Genomic DNA, 23,174 nt, shown 5'->3' with positions numbered 1-23,174 from the left:
ATAGAATTTGTACTAGCAGCAGCTGCATTCGCTCTTAATGCGAAACGTGAACGTATTCGATGAATAGATTCGTTGATCGACCGTCCGATCTTTTCATACGTATCCGACGTGTCGTATATACGGTTACCTGACAATAACCGCGTCCCTGCTCGTGGCCTCATTATGACAATATATACCAGTCGCTTGTCAGCCGCTCAAAACGTCGGATCACGCCGCGGTGGGAACCGTCCGTTTCATTCTCTCCCGTCTTCCCGTTCGAAAAATAATTAAGTTGAAGCTACGAAATAATGTTTCGTTCGTGGTGCATGAATATTTTATGTTTCGCCGTTTCAGGACTTGACGGCACACTCCACTACTAGAACATATGTGATTCGGCGCGCGGCCTAGGGCGAAACACTTTTTTCAGCTGAGCATACAGTTTTTCTCGCGCAGAAGGACAACCGGATTTATGTGCCGCATTCCCGCATATGCCGGGAAATAGCGCCTTCACGCGGCTCGTCGTGCTTTTAATTATAAAAGCGTGGTACCTCGCGACGAAACGAGAAAGCGTTTCGCGACGAGCGAATAAAAAAAATTGTAATCCGCGTTTTTTGATTAAGCGCGAAGAAAATGCGAAATTCACCACGGCACAGCAAATAATTTATGCGAATAAAAACAAATCACTCGCCGCGATATTTCTCATCGTGAATATTCTTAGCCATCGGAATTATTGTCGCAGGAATTGCATTTACCTTGCAAAAGGGTTCGCGTTGACTTTTCTCCGAGGATTCCGGATTAAAGGGATCAATGCGCTTCTTTCTCGCGCAAAAATTACGGCGCGGGGTCTCTTTGATTATTTTTAGACGAGCGCCGTTATAATCCATCGCGCTTTAACGTACGCCGCTCATCGGAAAGGGGAAAAAGGAAATAGTGAGCGTATTCGCGATTGCTGCTGGGGAAGCTGCCCGCGGAATATTCATGACGCGGCGGCGTAATCCCGAGCGTGAGAGCCTGAGTGTATTCTCGAAGACTGTAGTATGCATATTCCGGAGACGTTACGGCATTAGTCAGAGTTACGGCTCGCAAGGTAAAGACGCGCGAGCGTGTTTATCCGCTTGTCCTCCACGGCGACAATTTCCGCGGCAGCCGGAAGATCTTCACCGAGAATCCGCTGCGAGGGCAGCCGGCTCGCAACGTTAAGTAGCACGAAATGAGATCGAAGGAGATCGGGGGATACTGTTTCCGCGAAAGTGCCGGAACAACGCTCAGGTGGAATGCGGCACGTACGAGCACGTAAACTCGCGGCACGGCTAAGTTGATAAAGGCCGCCCGGGGCGTTTACGACCCCCCCCCACCTCCCCCTCCCGCCCCGTACGACGAGGTGCTTTCACGGAGACGCGTAAAAGTGCGCCGGTGGATGAAATCACAATCGCTTAATGAATTTGCGGGGGCGCGCTGCGGAATTGGGGTCGGCACCGTCTAACTGCTCTCGCATTAGCTCGTTACCCCTCGACGAGAGGGGAGACGAGAGACTTGGGCTCTCGCTAGCGGCACGGAGGTAGTAGTCTCAAAGCGAGGAACGAGTGAGAGACCATTACACCAAATTCGCTCCGGAATTTGCATATATAACGCGGGACGCGACGGAATCGAGGGTAGCCGCTATGGGACGGGGATAAGTGCTTGTCTTTGAGCGGCTCAAACCTTAGGATTATTCAATTAATGAATTCATTGAACTGGAACGAGGGCCAGAACGCTCTGAACGGATGCCCTCGGCATCTCGAGGTAGATTTTACGGGTAATGCGTTTTACTTCGTGTGATATTTACCGCGGATGAGAAAGAAAAAAAAAGTACTTTTAATTAGAAAAATGATTTATACATACATTCTCATGCGAAACACTTTAATGGATCTTCGCTCCTTCATTAAATTATTAATATCATTATTTACTAATGTTGAATATATTATAACGTCAAAAAAACGGTATTGATTTGTTAATTGATTATATTAATGAGCAACGAATTCTGAACATGATGTAAAAATAGAACGACATAATGAATAAATTACCTTATGCATACATAAAGAGGAGTGTGCAAATTAATTAGAAATAAATTATATAGTGATACCTATTATTAATTTATAATAATTAAATGAGGAAAACGGAGTAAATATTGTTTAATATATTCCTCAAAATGAGTTAATAATGAATTCGCATTATCGTTTAATCGAAGTTGCGGCAATTGACAAGTAGCATAACGTACCGTATCTACACGCAAAGGCTTTGTTGTATTCCTCGTTCAGCCCGTTGTTTATATGAATTATGGAAATTCGTTAATTGTTACCGAATATTATTTACTTCGTGAAATCAAAGGTGCAAAGTGTAAGGTGTGTTACGAGCAGACGGTCAGGGATAAAACTCTGCTGCGGTATAATTCTAAGTTAATAGCTCTATTGGTAAAATAAGATTAGTATTATTTTTAAGGAAAAGCTGGCACGCAACCATATCCGTCTGTTATTTTTCGAGCAAACAGAGCCTCGCGTTCAAACAATAAATATGCGTCAAAATATAACCAAACAAAAAAAAAAAAAAAGAAAAAAGAAAAACGTTGATTTTTGTTGAACTCGTATTTTAAGCTCCCGAAGATAAATCTTACACAAACTACCGCGCCCGTGCCCTTTTTTTTCGAAGAACAACGATTGACAGCGGAAAACGCATGTACATTTAATAATTCTATCCAAAAAACATTTATTATTTAATTATACGAAACAATCAATTTTTATATGATACATACATTACGTTTGTATGTATGAAGTAATATCAATTACCTTTTTCTTTTTTTTTTTTTATTAAAACAAATTTTTTTTTTTTTTTATTACCGAACGAACTCAAGATCCCGGCGGTGCTGGAATAACGTAATATTTTTTTTTACTTTTATACCGGTAATTCCTAATTAACTTCATATCCGAATTTTTTGCGAATTGAATTACAAATCATTTTCTCCCATAAACGCATTCGTCGATAAAACATCAGACGTGGAAATAATTAATAACCGACGCTTTTGATTACATCGAACAATATGCGCATCGACGCGAATAGAGCGCAACGGGCTAATCAGTTTTTTTTTCTTTTTTTTTCGAAATTGGAATACTCGTTAGGCCAATAATGCGATATGTGCGAATTTGCACGATATGTACGGTCATACACGTATTGTAATGTGCCTATAAAACCCATGCACCCCCGGCAAGTACTGCTGCATTAACCGAATCGGCCATAGCTGCGTGGACATTCATTTAGCGTGGCTGTGCAATGCCGCGATAAAACTCATTGTATCGACTTTCGTCCGATAATTACGCGAAAGAACGCTACCAGCTAAAATTGCCGTACCGACTAAATATCGGTACCGAAAGCTTTGCGCAATACGGTTGGAGCCACGTTGATTATGCACTTTGTCGTTAGCTAAAAAGACTGCGAACTGCGAAGTAAAAGTCCGGTAATGTGCAAATTCGCGATGTCACGATTTTATTTCCTCGTTTCTTTTTTTTTTTTTTTTTTAATACGCTTTTTGTCGCGCTAAAATTATTTACGTTTATCTACATTGTATAAATTTTGATAGTTAGCAGTAAAGTACTTATTTTTAATTATCACTTAAAATCTAATATTGGATCAAAATTGAACCAATTACTGTTTATATATTTAATATTTTCGATGCGTTATAAATTATATGTGGTATTTAAAACGTGCAGTCTGCAGTTAAACTACGTAAAATTATTTCTTTAGTGATATTTTTTTTCCTTTCTTTTGTAGAGAAATATTACGAGTATAAATCTTCCTTAATTATATTGATTTTATAGTCAGTGAGAAAATATTCGTTTTACCCTCCCAAAATCCAATTAAGGAGATACAGTATTTCTTCAAAAATTGCACAAAATTAATTACTCGTCTGGCATTTTTGATATTCTAAAAAATTGTAGAATATACGTGACTTACCGATTCGTTGCGCAGCGGTGGAGTTACGCAGCTATGACGATACTGTAACATACAAATAAAAAATATTAATTGTAGAGACGTTCAGAAAAACTCCCACAAACTAAAAAAAAAAAAAAGAAAAATTTTACATGCTTGTGACTAATTTCTCAATTAAATAATGTATGCATATGTATAATAAAGTTATTTATTATCCAAGTACAATCTCTAATAAATTAAACTTTTTTAAAATGTAAAAATTCTTTCTGCATTTATTAAACTTTCTATTTTTATTTTCATTGAGACAATAAAGCTATTCAAATAAATATCAAAAAACTATAAATTTTATATAAATAAAAAATTATGCTTACCGAAACGTTGCTCCACCGAAGCAAGATGTCTCTCCAAGACCTCCTCCTCCTCTCAGATTGGGATGTCGTACCTTTCTTCCACGCATAGGACACTCACGAAACCCGCGGATAATAATCTACAATCGTGCGAGGCTATTTAGTTACTAAAATCTTTAGCGCGACATTATGCGACACTCGCGTTCAACAAATTGTTTCTTACCCATTTATTTGACGGTCACTACCGAGGAAAACCCGACGAACCGACTGCGAATTGTTCTTTCATTAATATCGGCGACGTAAATTCACTGATTTCTCTCCGAATGTCCAATCTAAACAGAAAAAAAGTGTATCAAAATTAGATACACGACCGCGTACTGCAGGAGCTCCGTTCTGCTCTGTTCTTTACTGCCCTCTACACAATGTGTGGCGCAACTACAGCAAACGCAATACCCGGCTTACGCGCGATTGTCCGCGGGAAGTGTGACGTCACATCGTGTGAGGTACCGGAGTCACGTACGCCGCTCGAGCGCGCGCGACCTTGCTGCGTACCTCACTCACTTCTAGGCAACTTAACGCGTAGCAAAGATATCGAACGGACCCGATTAACTTCACGCTCGATCAGCGGCCACCTCATTCACTTGATCATCGTGCGAGATACGTAAATCGCTTGCGCCGCGATCTGTACCCCTCTTTCTCCTTTCTTCTATTCCTCACCTTACCCTGCCGCGCACCGTGTTGTACAAATTTATGCCAAATAGATCATAATTATTTTAAATCGACGCTCGTATCTTTTGGGCTAGTTTTCACCCGATGACTCGACATTAAAGCGATCGCGATAATATAAAACTGTTAATATCTTACAAATAAAATTAATGTTCACTTTAACGTTGCACCACCGAAGCAAGGTGCCTCTCCGAGACCTCCTCCTCCTCTCAGATTAAGATGTCGTACCTTCCTTCCGCGCAGAGGACCATCACGAAGCCCGCGGACAATAATCTACAATCGCGCGTGGGCTATTTAATTATTAAAGTCTTTCGTGCGACGTTATGCGACACTCGCGTTCAACAAATGGTTTCTTGCCCATTTACTTGACGGCCACTACCGAGGTAAACCCGACGAACCGACTGCGGTTCGTTCTTTCATTAATATCGGCGATGTGAGTTCGCTCGCTTCTCTTCGGATGTCTAATCTAAACGGGAAAAGAAAGAGTATCAAAGTTCAGTACACGACCGCGCACGATAGACGCTCCGATCCGTACTGCCCTCTGCACAGTGCGTAGCGCGACTACAGCAAGAGCAGGTACTGCTGTACCTGGCTCACGCGCGATTGCCTGCGAGGAGCGTGACGTCACATCGCCTGAGGCACCGGAGTCACGTACATACGCCGCTCGAGCGCGCGACCTTGCTGCGTATATGTATACCTTACTCACCTCTAGACGGATTAACACGTCGCAAAGGAATTTATACACTGAATAGTACGTCGTACAGGCCCGATTAACTTCACGCTCGACCAGCGACCATCTCAATTACTTGATTATCGTGTGAGACACGTAAGTTGCCTGCGCTGCGATCTGTACCCCCCTTTCTCCTTTTCCACACCTCATCTTGTCGCGCATCGCGTTGTACAAATTTACGCCAAATATTATAATCGCTGATATTTTCAATCCATTACGGGATTTTAACTATTGAATATGTCTCGGCGCTCGTATCGTTCGGCTTATTTTCACCCACAGACTCGACATCAAAGCGATCGCGATAACATAAAATTTAATATCTTACAAATAAAAATGATACTCGTCTTAACGTTACTCCACCGATGCACAATGTCTCTCCGAGGTCTGATCCCCCTTTCAGTCTCGAGTATCAAGTCGTATTCTTCTTCAGCGTACAGAACACTCGCGAGAACGCGTGTTACCTGCTCGACTGACGAGTAAGAAATAATGGCATTGAGTGGTAACGATGAAGTCGCACGAGACACGTAACGTCGGCTAGCGCGACCTTTGTGTATTTCGACTGCAGCAAAGTTCAACACGTTGTAATAAAAATAATTTATCCGAAATATTATATCGAATATTTGCGTGTCACGAATTTGCACCTGGCGGACACGCTGTGGTATTTCCTGATTAAAACGATCACATGTAATTAAGATAATCAACCTAACGAGATTAATGTAAGACACATACATGTGTAGCTTATTGGTCTTAAAAAGTTATATAAAAGTTACTGGATAATTATGTGAAAATAATTTTCTTTTTTAACGTCGAAGATGTAATAGTAAATAACGCGGGCGAAGCACACACTTTGTAACGTTTAGTATAACTAAAGTCTAGAATAAAAAAATTCGATTTAGCCGCGTGAGATATTTTCAAACGCCGCGTTTTCTTCCCTCAATCTTTACGGGCAAATACAGCGGAGAATAAACTCCGTTAGACGGTAATATCGTAATTGCTTCAGAAAAATTGGCTTTCTCACCGTGAGGACAGATTACATATACAGATACAGGAACGACGACGGCAACGACGACGAGGAGGGAACGATGAACGGGACTGAAACAGAGAAACCAATTAGCATTTAGACTGGTTTCGCAAAAAACAGGAAGGATGAAAACCCCGGAAGGAATGGGATGGATGAAAACCACGTCTCTCGTTCTCTTCCGCTCTTACGTGGCGGCGTTAAAGCGGATCATCGAGAATCAGCGAGAGATTCGAAAGAAAATCTCCGACGACCGCGCTCTCTCCACGAAAACCGATGGTCTGTCTACGGTTATATCTCTCGTTCTTGGCTCGCGATATAATGGTAAATTATCCGCGGAAATGAAATGAGAATATCCACGGACCAACGACTCGACGTGAAATCAAAGACGGTATAGCTAGTCAATCGCCCGTAATGGTAATAAATTGCACAGACAATTGAGTTTTAATTATTCAGTTCGGAAAATTGATTTAACTGCAGCTCGCGAGATTTTATTTATTTTTATGGGGTCAATAATTTTTCTTTTTTTCTTTGTTTTTTAATTGTACTTTTAATTTTTTAGAATTTATTAATTAATTCTATCGCTCTGTGTACTTTACGTTTCGCGTGTCTAGAATAACACCGGCATAGCAACACACTTCGTTCTTATTCGTTCATATTTCCAGTGCGGCTACGTATGCTTTATAATAATGAAAATTTAAACACAAAATTCATATTAAGTTTCTTTATATTAATGAGAATTACACGGCGCTCAGATAAGTGAAACGTAATTTTTTGCCCCGCAACAAGTTGGATGAAACTGGATTCGACATTAAAATTAATTAAACAAAAATCTAATGTTTTATAAAATCAATTAATCACGGCACGACCAACGTTCGACGCTCAGATTGTTTCTTAGCTTTGTTGCGCATTCTCGTAATTAACGAATCACGATAAGGAACTCGCGAAAATTGGCGAGTTGACTGTGTGTCGTAGAGCGCATATAAAGTATATCGCGCACATGATGAAGTGCGCACGTCTAAATGGTCTTATTATTAACTAACGAATATTTTGGCTATTTAGATACGCGGTTCACGTGCGGTTGAAATCGTCGCAAAAAGGAACCTCTATTTAACACCTACCGCATAGTCGATACAACACGCGAAATCGTGCACAAAGTGCATTAACTTTCCCGGTTGCATATTCCCGGAACTATAAATTATAATGAAGTAATTTCTGCACTGACCCTCGCGATAACGGAAGCGCCTTGGGAACTAAACGGGATAATACGAATCTCGAATTCCGAGTGCGGATGCATGAAATGATTTGAATCGTGCGGCCGTCGCAGTTTACGCTTACTTCGGCGCGCAGTTAACAATTCGTTATCAGGAATTACTCGCATTTCGAATTGTTAAATGAAAGAAAAGGAATTATTCGCTCGCGCTACGAATTATTTTTTATAATTTATTAATTTTATTTTTGTATTCATTATTTATGAAACCCGGCACAGATTTTGTTACCCTATTCTACATTGTCAATGTTGAAGTAAAATTAAATATGTATATCCTACTAGCAATTTAAAACAGTGAGTAAAAGCAAGAGCTGCCCGCGCCGGCCGTTAGGCGTCGCAGATGGGCAGCGTTTTCTCGAGATGCAAGTGAAACTCAAATGATATATAAAGGGCATTGTAACCGAAACTTCTTACTCGCGGTCGAAAAATCGTGGTCGTTCCTTCGCGAACTCGAGAGACGAACGACCAAAAGATTGTCCGCGACTAAACTGAAGTGACAGTCGATATAGGCTCGATCGTTAATTGACCGTTGTCCTTTTCGCACGGGGTTCTCGAAAGCATCGATGAGAACATCAGCCGCGACGAAGAAGACGGGCGAGGTGCAGATCTTATAATGGCGGTCGTCGGATATCGACTGTCTCACTTCCTTCGCGGTTGTTCTCTTTTTCTCTAAGGACCAAATTACTGTCGGTCACTTCAGTTTAGTCGCGGACATTCTTTCGGTCGTTTGTCTCTCGAGTGTTAGTGATAATGATTGTAATTATTATTATAAAAAAACGCAGAGCAGTGTAATATAGTGCCAAGTGATTTTGGATGCTACAACACGTCAGGATAATCCAGACTACTGCCGCAGAAGGAAGGAAGGAAGGAAGGAAGGATGGAAGGACGGACAATAATCTAACTTATTCTAACCGGAAGACACAAATGTAAGTAAACTGGCAACACGCCGTACATTATTCAATTGTAACTATCATGAAAGAAATTATAATTACTAGTGTTAATTAAACATTGTATGGATATGATAAACCGGTTTTTATAAACGCGTTGCACACATACGTACTAGTGGATAAGTTTAAACGAAAGTCTGCAACGAAATTTTGTAGCTGCTTTTACGATTTGAGACTGCGAGGAAGATGGCAATACGTGCTTTGCATTTACGCGGGAACAAGAAAATTATAGCGCTCGCATAATATCTCGAGGTGCCCTACTTTTGCTGTAAATACAATGTTTTCGTAAAATAGCTGGCCGAAACGGTCCGGGAACTACGTTTTTCGAGGTGCCGTACATAGCTATGTAAATGTAGCGGCAAACCGTTTCCCCGACATTGTCAGACTGGTCGTAAATTTGCGAACAGACGGTGTCACGGCGCTCGCCCCACTTACTTTCTCGGATAATCGAAAATTTGCGAGGTACACATCGATCCGCGTAAATTTTGTTTGATCAAAATAGATAGATTCACTTGTTTTTAAAAAAGTTATATAGACAGAGATCGTTATTTCGCAGGGGAGATGAAAAGCTGGTACGATTTGTTTTATAGAACCTTCACTGCAGGGCAAAAATTACATTTAGCAAAGACGCGAAAAAAAAAAAAAAAATTAAAGAGGCGTGATGAAAAAACGAATCATAAAAAAATTTTTTTTTTAAATAAAAGTAAGAGAGAGAGATCGGAATACAGAGAAGAGCGTATCTCTTTAGAGGTAAATAAAATTTTCTCTCGTAAAATGCTCGCAAATCAGTTTTATTCAAAGCACTGGGCGCTTATAAAAACACAAAATAATACGCATATAATAGAGGATGCAAGCGTTTTAATAACCGACAATTTTTAATTATTACGTCCAACCACGCGGGCGTTTCGCATCGTTTCCAGAACTATGTAGGATCCTTGCTAATTACGGGAGGGAAAGATCCCGGGGTATTACGAGAGCTCGGTGCCGTGAAAAATTGCACGGCCACCGGTAACGGGTACATCTAAATCGCACATCCGGGCGCGTTTCGCGGGGCCGTTTTGGTCAGGATAATCGGATATGGACGGAACAAACAATCGGATACCGACGACCTACGGAGGCATTTCGATATGCGCGATTCAACACGCGGTCGCGGTCCGTACTCGACCCGAATATTTAGTTAATAAGCGACGCCCAATTGAAACTAAAGTGCCTGGGGTACGAGTTGTTACGAGTGTACAATTATTCAGCATCCGGCACTGTAAACCGTACACTCGCTGCCGTGCCTTCCCACTCGAACGAATCCGATTTCCGTTTGATCGGCTGCTCGAATCTCATTATTGACGAGTCATTGGACGTAACTAAATGCCAGAGAGAAAGAAAAAAAAAACAAAAAAAGCGGGAGGAATGACTCTCATTAGAAGAATTTAATTTTATCATTTGCGCAAATCCAAATGCCGCGCATTGTTGAAAGCGGGTGGGCAGCTTCAAAGATTTTATTCATCTGAAAAATGTTACAACCCGTTACGCGAAATAAATATTAAAGTGCTCAAAATGCGCGCATATCATACGCATTTGACGACTGTACGAAGGGTCTGATACGGGAATGATTAAAAGCCATTTCATAAATTACTGACATCAGTCACAATGTGATATTCACAGCTTTTTTTCCGCTTTGATATACGTCTCTTCTTACTTTTGTGTTAGCTTAATTATTGTTATCATTATTTTTTCAGAACGAACACTTTATGCCTGTTATAAAAAAAAAAAAAGCGAGAAAAGACTTTTTTAAAAGCGGCCATTTAAATTGCCTCTCTCATTCTCTCTCTCTACGTATACGTGTGCGCGTGCATCACTGAATTTTTATATATTATTATGCAAAATTATTCTATTTATATGTGAGCACGTTTTGCACTATACGTATACGTATTACACGCGCGTGGTCGCGGCACATGTATACGCTCACAACGCGCGGTATTTCATTCAATATATTGCATCTTAATTTGGGCAGAATGCACGCGATAGTTAAAAATACACGTATACAAAAATATTTTTACGCGACGTATTTTTTTTAAGTTTAATTTAGGTACGTAGTAATTTCTAGATAGATTTTTACGAAAAATGGGGCGCAGTGGCCAAATATTTGGGAAATATGTAAATATCGCTGCGGATGATCGCTTTTTATTAGTAAAGCCGTTTTAGGGAATTCGTCTACATCAAATTGTTTATCAAATCGAAACAAGAGCCTAGAAAGGCAAGGGCGCGTTGCATACATCAAAATACTTGCGTGATGTAAACGAGAGTGCAGAACGAGCTCCCGTTATACCAGAATCATAATCATGGCCTTAATTAAAAGAGCATTAATTAAAAGCGTGCGCCGCCGAGCTTGCAATTAATAACGGTCCAATTTGTTCTCGTTATCCGACAACGCGCGGTCCAGCGACATTTACCGCTCCCGCTTTTATAGCGTCACGCTGAATACGCGCAAATGTTACCCAAATCCTTGTATATTTTTTCTCCCGTTTCAAAGAAAACCTGTTTTTCTTTTTTGCTTTTTTTTTTCTTTCTTTCTTTTTTTTTTTGTTTTTTTTTTTCTTTTCTTTTTCTTTCTTGTACGTCCAACACGGAAGAATACTTTCGCATGCCCTGACTAACTATATTAAATGTCACTTATTTGTAATCGCGAAGTGAGCGATATTGCGCGACGGCCATCAATTATACATCGAAATTCTCTTCGTTAAATTTCCGGGTCGCAAATGCAATTTAATGGACGAAAGAAACCATTTTATGCACATCCGTGGAAACCGCATATGTGTATTTGCTAAACGGGAAAGCCGGCGATCCGTCGATACTAGTGTAAAACTGGGCAGCTGTAGTATAATATTGACATAACATTAAAATGCGGGTTTCCATCGGCTATTGTTAACAATACAATAGCCGGTTTATATTCACGAGATAATCTCACTCTGATGATTACCGATGAAATCGTATCGCGATAGAGCCAGGCTGTAAATAATAGGGCATTGGCCGTTAGACCGATTCGTTGTAATCAACAGTATTATGCCGATTTGCCACTGTATAATATAACGTGTGGTTCTTTCATGAGCACTTGCAATGTCATCGATGATGCAGCGATTCGATCATAATGCACGCTTTTGGCGACCGCAATGTACAAAATGATAACGTTGATTTAGTGTGGAAAATATGAAGTGAGTCATTACTATTTCGCGGTTGGTAGCGACCGTTAATCGATGTCGACCCGAAATTAATAGCTCGACATTTATTTTAACGACAGGAGCACATAAGCAACTGCCGCGCTCTCACGTTTCCAATAATTATATTCGAATTAGAAGCTCACAGGAAGCGGATTATATTCTTACCGACGCGCGCTTCTCGCGACGTTAATATCAAAACGTTCAATATTCATCGTTATATTTGATCGGTTGTATATATTTTTGGATTATATTCGTTGATGACACTTTGGCTTTTACCAATTAGCCCAGGCGGTATACATTTTGCAATCTTCCGGTGAACATCTCCCGCGGAAATTTCGCGGGATCGAGATGAGTGACGAAGACGGAGCTGAGCTATAAATTCAGCGCGCTCGTTTCGGTGGAGGTCTTAACAGCTGCTTAATTAAGTGCAGCCTTATCTCCATTGGACACTCGGTTTCATTTCGTGTGATTCTTAAAATTAATACTTGTACGGCACGGTGCGAACGTACGACGTTTCATTGCTCCGTCTGGCGTTTCGTTATGTCGCATCGAAGAAATATGAACCACATTAAAAAAATAGAATATTAAACGTTTTTTAAAATTATCGTGAAATTGCATTTGTAATTTATATAATACTCGACGTCACAGAACGCGCGCGTTATTTATTCTTGCTTCTTCTACGTTAAAGAAAGCTGATTTACATTTAATAATTTTTAGCAACGGACTACGAATATACTACGTGTGTATTTTACAACACGATATTTTAATCGCTCCTCGTGCCTTTGAATGTAAATTATATATACCCTTGGACGTTAATTATATTACGTTTTTTATATTAGTTCTTTTTATGTTGATTGCATAAAGTACAAGTGATTGAGTTAATCGATGAGTATCCCAACGTATCCATTAGTTAAAAACTCGCGATACATTAAAAATGATCTTAACTCAGGGAGTAATTAATAAAATAAATACTTCGAATTCTTTTAGTTTCCTTATAACGCGGCGGTTTTCATTCTTCATATTCGATATCTATTTTTTATTAATGTTCTTGCATTTGCATTTCCGTGCACGCGCGCGCGAGAATTACGGGCTCGCACTTGAGACATACACGTAAACCACGTAATACTTCCTTGCATCATTCAAGGAACCGCAAGACAGCCCCGAGACAAACGATACGTCTTTTCACGTCGGCGGTCGCATTGCTGCAGAGCATTACCATCGCAATCAACCGGAACGAACGAATGCGACCGCGGATCCGCGGAGTAGTACGCGTCACCGAAGAAAAGTCGCAGACGAAATAAAAGCAGGAAAGCAATAGGAGAAAAATGAAAGAAAGAGAAAAGAAAAAAAAAAGATACATCTACCGCGCCGTCGTATCTGCGTGTAAATGGATTGTTTTAATAACTCTGAAAGCCGCGACTCGCATCGAGGCGTCGCCATCGGTGTAAAACGGTTTCGCTCGAACAGGCTTGAATACGAAAAGCAAGGGCATTTTGTTGCTCCCTGGGCCACCCTCGCGCCACGAGAAAACCAAATGGCCATCTCACTGACGAGGCTAGCTCGCGAAGAATGAAATAGCGCGTCTTTGGGCGCTCAAGGAAGGCTCTCATTAATCTCTGGTAATTAATTAGTCGCAATTTTCTTGCACGACTTATTCCAAGCCAACCTCAACGGATGCGCAAGCTGTGCAACCGTGGCTGAAAACAATCGTGCACGTGCCTCTTTCTCATTCCACGTATGCAAATACATGAAACTCTTTACAGTAGACGTGCGTCAACTTTTCTCTCTAAAACTCAGTACTTTCATTAACTGCAAAACAAATCTTAGAGTTTTTTTTTTTTTTTTTTTGGTAAATAAAGATTGTGTTATTAAAAGAGTTGAGTAATTCGAAAAAGTCTTGGCTTTACGGTTGAACTAAGGCAATCAGAATTTGTAAAAATGTGTTTATTGGAATATCTCCGCGGGGTAAATAGAGCGATATAAAATGCGTGAGTAATTTAAGATAAAAGAAAACGTGCGCAGTTATACAATAGCTTTGCTCGAGTAATTACGAGAATAAAAGATGAAGACTGGGAGGAAAGTGGAGATCGGGAAAAGTAAGGCTGCCGAGTCTAGAATGCATATAGATGTACGCTTTGCGAGTTCAGAAACTGCCCGCTTCCCGAAATGGTTCGGCGGCTTTACCGTGGTTTAATGGCGGCTGGGAGTCCCATGTACGGTCCGTTTTGCAATATCGCGTGTTCAGCTGTGATAATTAAGTGTTACGGTTCTTGGTTCGTTATCCACTTAGTCGCCGCAATTACACGCTGGATTACTCCGCACATTCGGTAAGCAAAGTAGCAATTTGTTCCAAAGCGCCGGCAATCCGGATGAAGTATGACACTGTGCGGCCGCGTGACCCGATTAAGACGGTTATTACATCTAAGAGTCATTATTTCTGTTGCCAACGATAATACTCACGAAAACATGTGTTACTGTGATGAAATTAGTAATGGATACTTCAATTTCCACAAAAAGCCTAATGATATCCGCGATAATAAGTTAGGTAAAAATTTATTTAGGCCGATAAATTTACAACGTTAACTAATGGATGCGAAATCTGCATTAATCTAATTTTACAAAAATCTTTGTTTTTTTTTTTTTTTTTTTTTTTTTTGTCGACTTTTGTAACAATTTTATAAAGTATCACGTGACGTATTAATTATTTTTGATGAAATGCTAAGTGTGGACGTGGATAATTGATAAAAAATGCAAGAGGAGTTTATACAGAAGAATATTTTCTATTTAATGTATACAGATCGAAGATATAAAATATTTGATAGACAATAGACAGCTTTAACGATTACTGTATAATATTCAAGAATAGAGATTAGCCTTTCTTATTACTTTCTCCTCGCTCTCGTTTTCTTCTTTACTTTTTTTTTCTTCCCTTGCTTTTGAACAACAAGAATTATCAACTATTTATAATAGTTCTCTTAGTGGCTTACAAACATGTATAACATTAAAATCTTGATTGAATCAAAGACAATAACGAGACTTCGTGTGCGTATGCACTTAGACGTGGAGCGCACTTGTGTAGCTAAATCTTTTTTAACTTTTGTCATATTTATGATACTGCTACTGCCTTCTTCTTTGATTCAATCCTTGAGTGACTTTTTTTTTTGTTTTTTTTTCTTTTTAGTTTTGATTCTGTCCGAACAAGATTAGCGATAATACGTCAAGTCACAATAACATTACTTACACTGCATGTCAAAATAGTATCGAGAGAGCCGCGGTCGTTGCTGTTGAGCAAAATGACCTTCGCTACGCATTTCTTACATCTTATCTAAAGCTCGATATAATTTGCTTTCGTACGCTATGCAGAACGTAAAGAGACTTTTGTATGTACAGTATTTAAGGAAATAACTACCGTCCCGTCTTAAACAGTTGCAGTTATTTTTAGCATAATCTATACATCTGTGGAAAAAAAGTCCGTCTTGCCCAACAGTTATCGCCGCGCACTTAAGTCTCTGCGTTAGTATGGTTGATACTTAGTTAACATTTACTCACAACCAGCTGATGATTTGTGATCGATTAGCTTTCCGCTTTAATTTAGTTGAAGGAACATCATTGCATACTTACAAATATACGCCGACACGCAACTCCATACTCGTTACATTTACACTCACACGCGATAATAGTAATATTCGTATATTAAACATGTATTAACAGGTAATAGTAACAAACAAATGAAGCGGTTATGTATATACAAAGATTTTGAATCGTTAGTACGAGGAGAATTGGAAATGTATCCGCAAAAGTCACATATTAAAATGCAAAGAAGCTATATTCCATTAGAAATAGATATCTGAAGTGTTGGCTTGGAAGCAAAGATTAAAGTATCATTTTTTATAACTTTTACTTGAAATCTTAAGAATCCAGAAATTGAGATTTTTTTCCTTTTTAAATAATTACTATTTCATGTCAGAAAAATTACACACAAATTATTTACGAACATTTCTTTACGCTGCTGCACATTAAAAAAGAAACAAATTTTTTTTTTTTTAATCTACATTTGTTGTTTAATATTTTCTTCTCATCGAGCTAACAAGAAAAGTGTGAAAGTCCGCTAAGTAGAATCCCGTGGCTATTCAAGGAGTTACGGCTAAAGATACGCACGCGAAAACTTGAAGAGGATCTAAAGCCTTACTCGCACTCTTTTCCAACAATACGCTCCTCGCGTCTACTTCGAGTGCTACTCAAAAAATAGAACGGAGAATGCGAGCCAAACTTTTTACTTTTGTGCGCGTGTGTGTATAGTATTTCTCTACTAAAAAATCTTGCTCGAATCTCTCTAACCTTTTGTACGCACTTAACCCGAATAACTAGAAATGGACCAAAAAGATTCTGCTCGTACGTATTTAAACGTAATACAAATAATACCTTGTATATCAAAATATTTAAAGATACTTTGCATATATAATTTTCTTTCAATTTTCCTTAGACGTACATATTTTTCTAAAAATATTAATTAATTGTAATAGATTTTAAATTAATTGAATACTAAATATTTAAATGTTTTTTTTTTTTTTTTTTTTGAGGAAAAAAAAATAACAATTTGAAATTCTTCCTATTATTAATTCGTTCTACTTTGCGTTTGCATCTCCATCATTAATTTATGTATAATAAGGAAATAGTTAAAGATTTTTTTTACAAGTCTTGCTCTCTTCTGTCTTACACTTATATTTACCGATAAGTCATTTTTTTTATTTCTTTTTTTTTTTCTTTGGTCTTGCAGGGAATAAATTCTATTATGTTTAAAGATTATATGAAATATGTTAATAGCATTGTAGATACTGTCGCAATTGACGAGTCGGCTCGATTAGTTCTACACAGCTGTGAGATAAGTTTTAGTCGAAGAATTAAACAGACAACTTTCTTTATAGTGCCGCATCGACATTAAGAAATGAGGTAACTTTGGTTAAGACGGTACTTTGTAGCACCCGCAGTTAGTCATAGTAATTACATGATAATGTTCAACGACACATACATGCACAGGAATCAAAAAATTTTGTTAGTTGTGATTAGAATAGCGATGAGTGCTTCATGCACATGATTTTTATTTATACTCGATTGATACTACGTCCAGATTCATGTCTGTATGTATTATACAAAAATCTGTGATTGGTATCGAATTGATAATTTTGAAATAATTTTATTTGAAAGCCCTCCATGTTGTTTTTAAAATTCTCGTGCAGGATAATTTAAAATTCAAAGTTATCACTTTATGTACGTCAGTTACATACAATTAATCCCATATTTTTTTATGATATTTTTGGCAAATATTCAAAAAAATTAAATCACTTCTCTTCTCAACATTATAAAATATGGCGTGAGATTATCGCGAGCTCTTTTGAAAAATTCCGCAATTGTTAATAATTGATAATTAATAAAACTTGATCCCGTGAACTTGTACCTGCACGAGAATTGAACGGAATTCTGGAACTTCTTGCGCGGTTCTGCGCCAATCTTGCCACTTTTCCGTGTTATATTTCGCTAAGCCATTGTCCTACGATTATTATTAATAGCTTAAAAATACGGTTAATAAGAACATCCCGCTGCTTCGTTAACGCGGTAAAATGGCACAAAATTATTTTAGGTAGATACTATATCATTTTTCTTTCCGTCATATTGATTGCGAGAACGCGAAGATCTTAAAATCCCGTATGTCTTGAGTGCACTATGTCTTACTTATACGTATGCGATAATGCAATGTTACATTTTGGCGTGACATTAATAGTAATCGCATCAATCGATAATCATCAACCTTCGTATAGTAAGATCTATCAACAACGATAATGGCTGACTAGCGCAATGCATGTTCAATATGTAACTAGAGATATATACAAGGAAGTGTATATGACACATATCCATATCTATATATAGCGTTCACGTGAGATTATTAACGGCGTGCCACGAGTAAACACGAGTACATGTTACAGTTTGTGCGAAAGTGCACTATTAATAAAGATCGCAACCCTTTTTCTTTTTCTGAACGAGATATTTAGAACGTTTGAAGGTACACTTGGAGCTGAATCACCGAAACAGGGCACCGGAATTATTTATGGTTCCGATTGCAAATGTGAATTTTTAACTAGCAAAATTTGAAATTGACTCGCCGTATACTGTACCCTTATTTTTACATAAAAGCGTTTACATTTAATTCCCTTTCATCTTTTTCTGTTTGTGAAATATTAAAGTTTTCTATATTTTTTAATATCGGGTGAATACACATGTGATAAAGTAACTGGAAAATAAGTTTAAAATATTTCATTGCATTGCGATAAACCAATCACGAACTCTGCTAATTAAAAGCTCGCATTTTTAGTCGGAATTTCAAATAGGTGTCCAGAATAGCAATTTTGTTGGCACTTTGACAGAAAAAATCGACGTAGGAAAGACATTTTTGCGTCCCCGTATAATAACAATTAGTAATCTTAATTAAATGATAGAAATTTAATAATTAAACTAGCTAAACAATTTCTCTACTATATCACATAACACAGATACTTATTAAACATTTATGACTGGCATTTCCATTTTAAATAAATGTTTTTCTTTTTTTTTTTTTTTTATAAAATAAAATGGCTATTCAAAAATAATTAATGACATTACTTAATGATCGATAAGATTTTCAAATGGATGGTTGAGAATATACTATATCTATTAGATTTATAAAGATGTTAGCCAATTGCAATATTCCAGTTTTGTATACTGTAGAAAATATTCTTCCATATTATATGACAGAGCTGCCTAATTTTAGAAAGTCACGTAAAAGAACACACGGGCATAATCAAGAAATACTAACTCGTGAACGTCTAGATAGCTCTGCTATACGACGTGATCTACATAGGTATATATGTTGGAACTCTTGAATTACAATAAACTTGTTATTTTTGACATTTTAACATCGATTGCATCGAGTTCAACTAATCACTACTCTAGTCACAATTACGTGAGTATTTTATTTATTTCTTATTATTTTTTTTCTTTTTTCAACACGAACTGAATAAATAATTTAAACAAATGTCACTAATTAGGATCAATTTCACAACGGTTACCGATGCAATCAATTCTCACTTTTCGCGCAATCTTCTTTCAAATTGGCACGAGGTTCTGATAAAAAATTATTGGACAAGAAATGATTAACAATACTATTTTTTGAAAAGTATCTTGCTGATTGTAATCTCTAGTAAAATTGAAATATGCAGAAATTTAATTAAAACATTTTCGAATCTAACATTTCAGATTTTTTAAAAGTAAATTTCATAAGATTTCAAAAACTTTATTTCGAAATGTCCCGAGTGGAAATTCATCTAGCTATTCTGATTTTGCAGCTAGTGATTAGATCGCGGAAATTAGATATATTCCTGCGCCGGTCCTGTAACGAGACAATTATTACTGGCTAATAACGAGCTGGAAAAGCTAGATATCCAAACGTTTTTCGTCCCGTGCTGGCCTACTGCGCGTACTGATTTATGCTAACGCGCGCTTCTGGCTCAGCCCTAGACAGTTTTGCTAGACAGCCACGAGATAAATCACGTATTGGCTAGCTAGTCATTAGATAACGATTAGGCTTAATTTCCACTCTGGGTACTTATACGATATGAAATAATTAAAAATGTTGTGACTATAAGTTATGAAAAAATTTTATAGTTTAATTATGTTTATGAATAAAATTAATTTAAATGCGTAGTTACGATAAAATGAGATCAGTCAAAATATATCACATGCAGTATTAAAAATGTATAGCTGCTTGAGCGAATATTCAGATCCTAAAGAACATTAATATTTAATGATTGTGACAGTGACACGCTCCGTGTAATTATAAAATTATCTGAAAAAGATCGTGAATTATATTTCATTTTCTTTTTCTTTTCCCCTTTTTTTTCTAGTATCTTTAAACTTTCACATTAGTTAGTATTCTTTCACTATACTCTTCTTTATAGTTATCAAAATCTACGCAATGTTTCTAAAATAATTTTTACGATCATTAACTTTTAACATTACTGCTCAATATACATTTAATTATATTCATTAAAACACTAATGAATTTATATCGTTAATTCCTTACAGTAAGCAAAAATGTCTAAAGATTTTTATTGAAAATCGGTCACATTAATCTATTCAGTTATACGCAAAAAAGTTTTAAAGTCCGTCTAATCGTCTAAATTAAGAAATCATCTCTGTCTGTTCTATTATCCACCTACGAATGGTACCAAATTATTGTTCGTTAAAAAAATTAACAGCAAATTAGAAGTACTTTTAGGAGACATAGGACGTGTGATCTGTAAATCACCAAGAGATTATAGTCGAATCGACTTTTAACAACCGCTATAATTCGATAAGAGTAAGGAGCACGATATTTAGTTAATTGGTCGCACGTCGTCTTCGAGAAGACTTTGCGATAAGAGAATATAAATATCAAGTTTTATCATTTTGACAACCGCAGATAAAGATTTTTTTTTCTTTTTTCTTTTATGTGCCAAACCCTGATTGAATTGTCTACAACACGCTGTTCTAATGTCGATTTGCGTGGCACAAGTTGTGAGACTTTTTTTCTTTATTTTAAGAGATGCAAACGCGCGTACCCCCACGATGCTTTTCGGAATGCGGCACTTTTAAAGGAACCTCTCTTCTCGCGTAACTGATTATTAGAAACGCGCGGTTTACACGCGATGATTTCCGGATTTGAGCTCAAAATATCGTGTGCACTTTGTACGGCGGGAACATTAAGTTTACAGACGCAGAAATGCATCCGAAGATCTTTTAACAAACGTAAAAATAGATGGTTGTATACATTGTATATACAAAATATGTGTATAAATTTTTCGCGTAAGACCCCGCGTAAAACTCTCCCTTTTTTTTTTTTTTTTTTTTTTTTTTCTACAGTATGTGTAAACAAAATCCCAATTCTAAATTGTGTGGTCGTGTTTTGTCACTGGTACAAATACTGAATAAAAATATAGAGGCGAACAAGAGAGACATTAATCTGGAATTATGTTAAATATAGCTGATATGTGTACTCTTTTATATAAGATTTATATCTCGCTTGGCAGACAAAGAATATTTATATATATACAACACAGTTTTGGATTTTTGAAATTCATAAATACTTATCGAAGTCAGAGGCAAAATTCAAGACATCTCAATGAAACAATTTGACAAAAATATAGATATTATACTTTCGTATTAATTTCGAGAAATAATAATTGAAGATTAACTAACTGTTTTCAGTTGTTTGTCAAACGAGTTAATTTTTTTTCTTTGCTCTGGTACTCGCAGTAATAATTAAACGGTAAACAGCGATCTTTACGCTATTGATTGTCAGAATATAATTTTCAATCACCTTTCACGCTTCTCATTAATTCTCTTAAACGTACTCCACTTGAACTGCTTCTATGCCTCGCACAATAATACTGGCTCGATTGAGCTTGGCTAAATAAATAATGCTTTTTTTTATCAAGATTATTTTGTCAGTGTTAACTTAGCTTTTATCTTGTAGAAAATTCGGATATTCTGTAAAATATAAATTACTTTTATCGGACAGATTAAACTGGCCGTATTTCCTCAATTATATTTTTATTATTAACTTGCCGGCAACACGGAGAAATTAAGCGGAATTATATCATCGCGAGAGCAAGTCCTACATTCCTTATTAAATAATATTTTGTATTTTTAGTTTCTGCAGATTTCATTACACGCGCATTTAATCTTCTGAAATCTATGTACATCGCTATTAAATGCTCCTGTTAAAATCAGCGCGGTTTACTTTGTCAGTTCTTTCTAAACTTCGAATATAAATAGAACATTCATTATCTTAAAATTTAAAATAGAAGGTAAAATTAATTTTAGCGATAATGGAAGAAAAAAAGTTAATTAAAGGACAGTTTCAATAGCAACTCTACTAACACAGATGTTTTGTTCACAATTTTCTGCAACCGCTAAGTTTACTAAACGATAACGATTTTCTTTCGCGAGTCGGAGGCCGATTCTGTACGACGATGAGATCATTGTACGATTTACTTATACTTAACACCTGCACAAATATGTCTTGGAGAACAAAGTTTGAAACGACAACGGAAGTTAATGGACGTTACATTACAAGCGAAGGTGGACAGAAATGGACGGGGCTGATTACACGACGAAATCGCGTTCACGATCGTCGTCAATCGGCCGCACACACACAACAAATAGTTGAATCCCTCGAACCTAGATTTTTCTTTCCCGTTCATTGCGAAATGAAGGTAGAGCTCGGTTGCTTCGTAGAATTTCACGACGAAATAAATTTATTTTGTAGACACGTGGCTGCCCGTAGGTGGTAGATCGATTAAAGTAGAACTACTCAACCTGGATGTTCTGGGCTCGAGATCCAAAGACATACGATACAAATCCTTCTCGTTTAGCAAGAGCGTCGTGTCTAACAAATAGTTGGTTACTTTAGTAACTAACTCGATCTTGTAAGGAGTTTGCTGAAAATGCCGTATCTCGCGGATTACGTGAGAAATCTGAAAAGGCACGTAGTATTTTCTCGTAACTTCATTGATTGCGAATGTCATAATGGCATAAAATAATTAATTAATATATTTATATTATATTATTATTTTAAGTAAATCGTCCTTAAATTTTCAAAATTTTTAATAACTTGTAAAAAAAAAGAGAACTGTCGCTTACCATTCGCATCTTTGAGAAATTTAAAAGACCCTCGGTAACGTTTGGAGTGCCCTCCTCAATGAACGAGAGGTCGGTGAGGTAAAGACCTAAATAAGGAATGCAGGGTGGATCGCATCGGTGCAAGGCGTCCCTTAAATTTCTAAAGCGCCCATCGGACGAAACGATATGCTGCAGTCTCTCTATCGTCTGCTTTGTCTGTAAATTAACAAAATTAATGAGTAATTCACAATCGGTAAATTCCGGTTAGCTATAAAAAATATAATATTGCTGTT

The 23,174-nt window shown here is 37.4% G+C and overlaps 1 protein-coding gene and 2 long non-coding RNA genes across 6 annotated transcripts in view; 1 reads left to right on the top strand and 2 right to left on the bottom strand.

Annotated features, from left to right (window-relative positions):
* The window catches only part of LOC139106278 (uncharacterized), an 83,057-nt gene extending 79,062 nt beyond the window's left edge, over nt 1–3,995 (bottom strand). The window contains exon 1 of the long non-coding RNA XR_011546326.1: nt 3,964–3,995. This is a non-coding gene — a long non-coding RNA (uncharacterized lncRNA). The remainder of the gene's footprint in view (nt 1–3,963) is intronic.
* A 4,809-nt stretch (nt 3,996–8,804) lies between these two features.
* Nucleotides 8,805–23,174, top strand: part of LOC139106155 (uncharacterized) — a 66,171-nt gene continuing 51,801 nt past the window's right edge. Inside the window, exon 1 of the long non-coding RNA XR_011546306.1 lies at nt 8,805–8,956. This is a non-coding gene — a long non-coding RNA (uncharacterized lncRNA). The remainder of the gene's footprint in view (nt 8,957–23,174) is intronic.
* LOC139106095 (ras-specific guanine nucleotide-releasing factor 2) overlaps nt 14,803–23,174 on the bottom strand; it is a 49,721-nt gene continuing 41,349 nt past the window's right edge. For all 4 annotated transcript variants that reach the window (XM_070662617.1, XM_070662642.1, XM_070662635.1 and 1 more), the window contains 2 exons: nt 22,903–23,097; nt 14,803–22,736 (listed from right to left, as the gene is read on the bottom strand). In XM_070662617.1, the coding sequence (XP_070518718.1) occupies nt 22,518–22,736; nt 22,903–23,097 (414 nt within the window). In that variant the 3' untranslated portion in view covers nt 14,803–22,517. The remainder of the gene's footprint in view (nt 22,737–22,902; nt 23,098–23,174) is intronic.

The sequence above is a fragment of the Cardiocondyla obscurior genome, linkage group LG01 (genome assembly GCF_019399895.1).
Source record: "Cardiocondyla obscurior isolate alpha-2009 linkage group LG01, Cobs3.1, whole genome shotgun sequence".
In the NCBI taxonomy this organism is placed as follows: domain Eukaryota; kingdom Metazoa; phylum Arthropoda; class Insecta; order Hymenoptera; family Formicidae; genus Cardiocondyla; species Cardiocondyla obscurior.
The sequence above is the reverse complement of the archived record's forward strand: the minus strand, read 5'-3'. Positions and strand labels throughout refer to the sequence as shown.